General features: G+C 37.1%; 2 protein-coding genes across 7 annotated transcripts in view; both read left to right on the top strand.

Moving 5' to 3' along the window:
• Positions 1-4,394, top strand: LOC144027604 (E3 ubiquitin-protein ligase MARCHF2-like). The gene is made up of 5 exons (XM_077535278.1): positions 1-138; positions 2,240-2,463; positions 2,555-2,753; positions 2,869-3,015; positions 3,162-4,394. The coding sequence occupies exons 2-5, from the start codon at positions 2,270-2,272 to the stop codon at positions 3,300-3,302; spliced, it is 681 nt and encodes a 226-aa protein (XP_077391404.1). The 5' UTR covers positions 1-138; positions 2,240-2,269; the 3' UTR covers positions 3,303-4,394.
• A 17-nt stretch (positions 4,395-4,411) lies between these two features.
• The window catches only part of LOC144027603 (E3 ubiquitin-protein ligase MARCHF2-like), a 5,463-nt gene continuing 1,393 nt past the window's right edge, over positions 4,412-8,481 (top strand). Inside the window, exons 1-4 of one of the 6 annotated variants that reach the window (XM_077535273.1) lie at positions 4,412-4,428; positions 4,498-4,759; positions 7,042-7,285; positions 8,223-8,418. In XM_077535273.1, coding sequence (XP_077391399.1) covers positions 7,098-7,285; positions 8,223-8,418 — 384 coding nt within the window. In that variant the 5' untranslated portion in view covers positions 4,412-4,428; positions 4,498-4,759; positions 7,042-7,097. Of the gene's footprint in view, positions 4,429-4,451; positions 4,760-4,931; positions 5,036-7,041; positions 7,286-8,222; positions 8,419-8,481 lie in introns of those variants that run through there. The other 5 variants (XM_077535276.1, XM_077535275.1, XM_077535277.1 and 2 more) reach the window with 5 other exon arrangements.

The raw sequence follows: 8,481 nt of genomic DNA, 5'->3' as shown, positions 1-8,481 counted from the left end.
GAAGAAGAAGATAGAAAGAGAAAATACAAGAAGTAGAAGATAAAAGGACTGTGAAGCAGGAAATTTGTCTCAAGGAAAGAAACAGATCTTGTCAACTCATCAAGGATTGGCACCCGGCTACAAAAGAACACTCAGCAGGTCTGTTGTTTTGACTTTTAGAAAATTAGCTACTTTATGTGCATTTGTAATTCAGTGTGTGGGCTAGCAAAAACTTTTATGTGTGCAGAACAGGGAGTGAATAAGTAAAGAATGTATAACAGGGACAACTGCCAACTCCAATACTGAGTGAACCCAAGATTAATGATATATATATATATTATTTTTATTTTTATTTTTTTTATTAATTATGTGTTTCAGGTCATGTGTTTGTAATGTTTTTTGTTTGATTTTTTTTTTAAATTCAGAATTTTGCATATTTTGGGGATGAGGTATGAATTCCAAATTGTTCAACTTTTAAGTAATGCAATGTTATAGAATGCAATTTTCAATTTGCAAATAATGTATTTTTAGTGTCTACATGTTTATCATAATTTGTTTCATGAAACATGAAAGGTTAGTAGCTAAGCTAGTATAATTAGCTACTGGCTAAGCTAATAGAATTAGCTAGTAGCTAAAATAGAATTAGCTACTAGCTAAGCTAATAGATTTAGCTAGTAGCTAAGCGAGTCGAATCGGGGAATGCTTAACTCATTCACTGCCAATGACGACTATAGACGTCAAAAATCCAAGCAAACAGCCAGTGCAAATTTTCACAAGAAATTTGAATTTAGTTTTAGTTATTCATTGTTTCCATTCATAGTTATTAATCTCCATTGTTATTAATAACAACAATGACAACAATTTCATTGCTAAGTGCAACCATCGTGCATAGTGATCGGTCTTCGTCTTACTGAGACCACAAACTGGGTCTCAACCTCCAGAAGTCAATTTAGTCGACTAAAATTGCTCCTTATTTTTGTCGACTAAAGGTTGGATTAATGATATATATATATATTATTTTTATTTTTTTATTAATTATGTGTTTAAGGTCATGTGTTTGTAATGTTTTTTGTTTGATTTTTTTTTTAAATTCAGAATTTTGCATATTTTGGGGATGAGGTATGAATTCCAAATTGTTCAACTTTTAAGTAATGCAATGTTATAGAATGCAATTTTCAATTTGCAAATAATGTATTTTTAGTGTCTACATGTTTATCATAATTTGTTTCATGAAACATGAAAGGTTAGTAGCTAAGCTAGTATAATTAGCTACTGGCTAAGCTAATAGATTTAGCTAGTAGCTAAGCGAGTCGAATCGGGGAATGCTTAAAAGAAAGTGTTTAGTAAGTTAACAACGCTAAATTAATTAACTTTTTTCATTTTAAAATTTTGGTTCATTTGCATGTACTGTAAGACAGGCCAAAACATTTCTGTAGCAGCAACAGAATGTCTCCACAGAAGTGTAGTCCACGTTTGTGGGAATGCTGAAGCATTTCCACATATATTATTGTGATTTTTATTGTCCACACTTCTTTGCCGCGTAACAACTCCTACATAATACTTCCAATTTACATTGTTCAAATTTCAACTAGCTTCAAAAAATTCACACCTCCCGGGGTATATATTGTCTGATTCCACATTACTTACAGTATTTGCACAATTTAACATTTCATCTCAACTTTTCCCCATTCATTTTCAATGGGACAGACATTGAACTTTTTCTAAGTATCACTTTCCACGCCCACTTCCATAGATATGACTTATCATTACCAGGTGTCTGATACTGCTCGGTGGCAGAGTTGGTATTGTCCAGTAACCAGGAGGTTAAAATTTCATAATTTATCTCTCAATTTACTTCATAAGCATTCCACATGCATTCAAATCTTAGCATTCATTCAGCATTCCCACGCAATTTCTGCAGAAATTGCACTTAGTTACACAACGTTGTTTTATAAAACATGAATAAATTAAGTGATTAAGACACAGATTTGATTTATTTTATTTATTTTGCGGTTTTTTTTTTGTTGTGAGGTTTATAGGCCTACCTGTTTGGTAGAATTAGGTTGTCATAGTGAATGTTTAAAAGAAAGTGTTTAGTCAGCAACTCCAACTGAAGTAGATAACTTTTATATTAATTTGTGGTTCATTTGCCTAAAGCATAAGCTGAACTTTATTATTTATTTTATATTATTTTCCAAAATCGTTCAGTCCTATAATACTGTTTTGCTATGGTTTACTTGAACAAATGTCTTATTTGCAGAAACTGCCTTCTCTGGACCAAACTTGGCTCATGTCTCTGGACCCTCTAAGCATGCCGGCGAGCGGTTGCTGCCACCAACCCGACGCCCCATGTGACTGTGCAAAAGACCCTGACCTCAAACAAAAGAGCGTCAAGGAAGAAGTAGGCGAAGGCCCCGAGCACTGCACCGTCCAGATGACGGCCATTGGACACCTGGCGTCATCTGCGATCAAGCCCCTATCAAGGTTTGAGCACAAAATCGCTCTTTTCGCACGTTCGGGTTGATGTGAATTTTGCAGTTTCCTTTGAGCGATTGCCGTGCTGCACTGTGCGCAGCAGCGACGGTCCCATTTGTCGCATCTGCTACGAGGGCGGCAGCGCGGAAGTCCTGCTGTCCCCGTGCAACTGCAGAGGCACGCAGGCCAACGTGCACAAGAGCTGCCTGGAGCTCTGGCTGGCCTCTTCCAACAAAAGCTACTGCGTCCTTTGCCGCGCCCGCTTCAACGTCAAACGCACGGTCAAGCCATTCAGACAGGTAAACATTATTTATTCAATTAAAAAATGTTGGACAAAAGAGATTCAAAAGAAAATAACAAAACAAACAAACAAGCACATCAAAAGTAATGAAATGAATTTGAATTCTCCGACAGTGGCTGTGTCATCCCGACTCGGAAGATGAGCGGATCATCCGGTCCTGCACCTTAACCACGTTTTCCACATTGCTGGTCTACATTTTGATCCGGTTGCTTGTGCCGTTCCCTCGCAACCATTGGATGGATTTGGCCATGATAACAACAGTAACTGTCACTCTCATCCTCACACTGCAGTCCATTTCCGACTGCTTGCTAAAGCCACTGTTTTTTGTTTTTTTGTTTTTTAAGAAATGTTTAATGACTAATTTAAAAAATGTATTTTCAGATTTTCACTCAGTGTATGTGTGCAGGGGATGTTGCTGGGTTGGTTGCTGATGGTGATGCCTTTACACTGGACTCAGTACTCTCTGTGGAAAACGAAGAACCAGCAAGTACACCTGATCATCCCCAACACTGACGAGGCCGTCTCCTCCCAACCACGGACAGTTTAGCATAACTTTTTTTTTACCATTGTTCTTAACTCATTGACTGCCATTGACGGAAAAAGACGTCAAATCATGCATTTTTGCTGGGCTGGCAGTGAATGTGTTAAACACAATGTGCCAATATATTTTGTGATTATATTGCAGCATCTTCCAAATGTTGCTTAAAAATCCATCAATTTTGGTTATATCTCATCTTAAGTCATTGACTGCCATTGACGGAAAAAGACGTCAAATAATGCATTTTTTGCTGGGCTGGCAGTGAATGTGTTAACTGTATTGCAAAGTTGACTTTGATGTGGAAAGAATGGTGGAGGAAGAAGAAACCATGAAATGTTGATTCATGTTCTTCTTATCTGTTACTGTAAATATGTTGATGAGTCATTTGTTGGATCGGAATCCTCAAGTACTACATCAAGCTCAGGAAATTTTTCTAGTTCATGATACATGTTATACTTGAAAAATTCTGGGTGAAGATTCACAAGTCAAGTGGAATGAGGCATTTATAAGAGGTTGTGTAAGAAAGGAGAGACAGATACTCTCGTCAGTAGGAGTCGTACTGCTGTCAGTGTCAAAAGTGCAGAGTGTATAAAATGAATGATACTTTTCATCACGAGGAAGTGAGTATTAAAGCGGGTCAAAAATGGTCAATTATGTTTAATTGTGATTCATTCATGTTCCTGTCAGTTACAGGAAAAGCGCTGAGATGATTGATTCACTTCTTAGGTAATAATCTTTGTGAAGGCTTCTCACTTATTGAAATAAGAAAATGTTCCCCACTTCACACTTTGTAGTTGATAATAAACATATATTTACATTTTTGACAGGATTGATGTGGTGTACCCTTAATGACTAGATTTGTGGTGAGCCCCCAAAAGATTATAGTTGACACCTACTATTCACAAAATCTGCATATGATTGATTACCATTAAAATGCATTGTAGAATTATTGCTGTATTTCTTTATGCCCCCAAACAGTTAATAAAAACTTGATATTGTAACCCCGAAAATATTTAAAAATATATTGTCGACTCACTTAAATAATACGCCTAGTCACATTTTCAAAAAAGGAGAGAGAAAATGAACCGAGGGTGCCGAATCGCGAGTACGCGGGGGTTGACTATCTCGTATCACGGTGCGTGTTGACGTCATCCGAAGTGTCACGTGGTTCGGTTTAATAACATTGCGTTTTACATGTGGGCAGCTGCCGGTGAGTCTCTGAGGAAGCGTTTGGATGAAAGTCGCGTCACCGCGACGTCTGTCTGCCTCCAGTTGAGCAAGTGGAAGTCGAGACGGCAGCTCACCGGCGTGCAGTGCCTTCCTGTACCGGTCGCACTATTTGTCAAGCTAGCTCGTAAGTTTCTTCAGGTAGTTTTCCGCCCAATTGACGCCAAATTCCTGTGGATTAAAGAGTGGTGGAAACGAACAAAGATGCCGTCATAAATTGTCATCACGAAAGGGCGAAGGTAAGTAAGTTGTCTTGTTTAGTTTGCAATTTGTTGTTCTTTTTTCTTTTTGTTGTTTACACTGGCCGTTCACTGTCTAATTCCTGGACTTTGACCTTGTATGTAGAAAAATGTCTTGTGTGTGATTTTGGCAATGAAAAAGTTGATATCCACCGTTTCATCTGTGATCCAGGGGATAGTCGGCACCAAAGCTTTACAGCAGATAACTTCATGAAAGTGTCAACAAAAATAAGCTTGTTTCTTTCTTTTGACTTGGAAACTGAAGTTTCACTTCTGGTGAGAACAAATATGTTTGTTTTGTTTGTTTGTTTGTTTTTGGTCGGTTTTGGAGATTTTGTTCTGGATAATCTTCATTGTGTGAATAAATCCCGTTATAATAGAAATTTAAAGAAGTTTTTTTATTTATAAATAAATTTTATTTTATTTATATATTTTTTTAATTACAAAGATTAATATTGGGCTTTTTCACTCATAATGTAACCTTTTTTTCCTACAACGCAGCATTTTTGTTTTTAATTATTATTATTATTTTTAGTAAAACACTGTTTTTGCCCCTTTTCGGACATGCTATGGACCAAACCACTAACTAACTCGTGATTAGTTTGTTTGTGCGCTGTCAATTTTTTGAAGTAATGTTCTGCATGTGGTATTAAAACTCATTCTTACAATGTTCCAATTTTTTACTTGTAACATTATATATTATTACATATTTCTCCTATCATAATGACATTTCCATTATTATTTATTTTTATTTTTTTAAATTTTCATCACAATGTTGCAACTTTATTTTCATGAATCATGATCACATTTTTATAATATATTTTTCCCCTCATAACAGTACAACTAAAATTTTGCCTTACTCCATAACTTTGACATTTCAACATTACAATATTTTCTGACTTTTCTTATACAAGTGATTTATGATTATTTTTTAATGACTGTAGTCTTTCCCCACTGCAACTTTTTAATCAAAAATGTTATTCTCTTGTAACTCTGTGATTTTTTTTTTTTGTCATGACATCGTGACATACTCAGTATGCCTATATTAATGAGCAACAGCTCTCAAAAGAGTATTTTTTCTAATATTCTTCAAAGCAAAACATTTGTAACGCCCAATCAAGGTACAGTGAATATAAAAAGTCTACACACCCCTGTTAAAATGCCCAGTTTTTTTTTTTTTAAAGCCAAAATTAAACAAAAACTTTTGTCCACCAGTAATGTGACCTGTAACACTGAATTATTAAAAAAATATATATTTTGCAGAAGTGATGTCAACAATCAAATGAAATAAATTTGATGCTATCTTTCAGAACTTTTTTTTTTTTTTTTTTAAATTAGATTTTTTTTTCTAAATCATTAAAACCTGGCATTCGATGAGGGGTGTGTAGACTTTTTATATTCTTCTAATTTCTAACAACATATTATTGAGTGATTCAAATCCTCATAAATCCTCACACATCAACAGTTTTTGGTCACCATCTGCCATCCTTTTAAAAAAATAAACAATATCCCAGTTAAATCCGCAGGATTAGATGATATTTCTGTGTTATGAGCAACACGTTTGTCTTTACGGAGGCTGATGTCGTCATCGGTCAGCGTCTTATCTTTATGTGGGTGTTATCGCGGCGTGGCCAGCTGTTTTTCAGTCTGCTGCACCGCACTAAACGCCACAGCACTTGTCAATGTACTTACGTTGGACTCAAACTGCACCTGTCAAATCAACTCCAAATTGTTTCACTTTTAACTCATTTACTCCCAAAAACGTATAAATACGTTCTATTTTAAATAATATCATGCTCCCAAAGATGTATTTACACGTTTTGGCTTTGAATGCAGCCTCTGAACTGAAGAGAATGCTTGACGTAATGGTAGTTATTACAAAAACGGCCAGCAGGTAGCAGCAGAGTATAAGAGATCAACAAGCACTTTCCCCCACTATTTTAAACAGATTTGTGAATAATGATGAAACTTAGCCATATTCTAATGCTAATTGATGCAAAATGGAAACAGATAGAAATATGCTTTTTTTTCCTGATGAAAGAAGAGGCTCGAATCTTACTTTTGGTAGATTCCATGTTTTCATAGCAATAGGACACAATATTCTATGGGCCTTGCAATATCAGTCCAAATCCATTAAAACAGCAAAAATGTCCTGGGAGTGAATGAGTGAAGCAGGGCTGAGCAATTCAGTTTTTCATTGATGCCATTATTTTTCACAGTTATTCAGCTGTACTTTTAAGGCAGATATTTAAAGTTCACTTTTAACACGTGTCTTTTATTAGTAGAAAGTGCTGCTCCGTGGGACCAAACCTGACGTCTGTCTCTGCACCGTTCAAGCATGACGACGGGCGGTTGCTGCCACCAGCCCGACGCCGTGTGCGACTGCCCAAATGACACCGACGTTAAAACAAACGTAGAAGGAGGCAGCCATGACGGAGAAGGCAGCGAGTGCCCGGAACATCGCCTGGCGCAGGTCACGGCCGTTGATGGACACCCGATGTCCTCCGTGATCAAAACCCAGCCGAGGTTTGTTTGAGCACAAAAACGCTCTTGGACAGAATTTATCAATTGTACTGGCAATGTTTACAAGTCACATTCTTAAGGTCACGTAAGTGTGAAATAAAGATAAATTCATTAAAAGCACTCACAACCACTTTACAGTAAAACATTAGAAAAACTATTTAGAAAAAAAAAAAAACAATGGGAAAAAACCCCGAAATTACTCACATTCAATTGGGAAAAAAAGTCGACTGGGGGTCGGATAAGTCTCGAAACTCCGCCTGGAATTACGTACCGCCGACATGTTTCTACACAGACCTTTTTTGCAGACGCACTTGGTGGTCAGGAAGTTAATTGAGCTCATTCAAGCTAGCAGGCAACTCCACTCGTTTACTCATGGACTATTGTAGAAGCATCATCTGTAAGTGACTTTTAGGTCACTATTACATGTGTAGTGTACATAAAACGATGTATGTGTGAACTAAATGGTAATGGTAAATGCTAGCACGCTAATGCTAATCGCGATCGCTAACTGCATAGGCTAATTTTGTTGGTGCACACTGCACAGAATGATGATAATAAATAATAAGTAGTTATATCCACTCAATTCAATTCATGTAGATATAATGATGAATGTGTGAACTCAATGATGGCTAGTGTTTGTTTACCTTAAATGTATTCGCTAGTGCGTTAATGCTAATAGCGATTGCTAACCATTTATCATAGAGTAATTTTGTTGTTTAATATTGCATGTGTACAGAAGATAAGTACTTATAACCACTCAATTCAACCGTAGTGGACTAAAAAAAAATAAGTTATGGATAATTTTAAAGCCCTGTTTGTATAACAAAACTAAAATAAAGTAAAACTACTGTCCTTTGGAGGACAGCACAGGCAAAAAAAAAAAAAAACGGCACTGCTCATCCTTTTGAGTTTGATTGTTGATGATTTCGTTTCTGTGCAGCGACGGTCCCATGTGCCGCATCTGCCACGAGGGAGGCAGCACGGAACGCCTGCTGTCCCCGTGCGACTGCACCGGCACGCTGGCTACGGTGCACAGGAGCTGCCTGGAACTCTGGCTGTCGTCCTCCAACACCAACTACTGTGAGCTGTGCAACGCCCACTTCAACGTCCGACGAAGACTCCGCCGTTTCACTGAGGTAAAGCAATTTGGGCCTGAAAATGAGTCTCGTTATTTATGCTAGTTTATACTGTTGATTTGT

This window comes from Festucalex cinctus, chromosome 10, assembly GCF_051991245.1.
Source record: "Festucalex cinctus isolate MCC-2025b chromosome 10, RoL_Fcin_1.0, whole genome shotgun sequence".
In the NCBI taxonomy this organism is placed as follows: Eukaryota; Metazoa; Chordata; class Actinopteri; order Syngnathiformes; family Syngnathidae; genus Festucalex; species Festucalex cinctus.
Note: the sequence above shows the minus strand (reverse complement) of the source record. Positions and strands in the feature narration are given on the sequence as shown.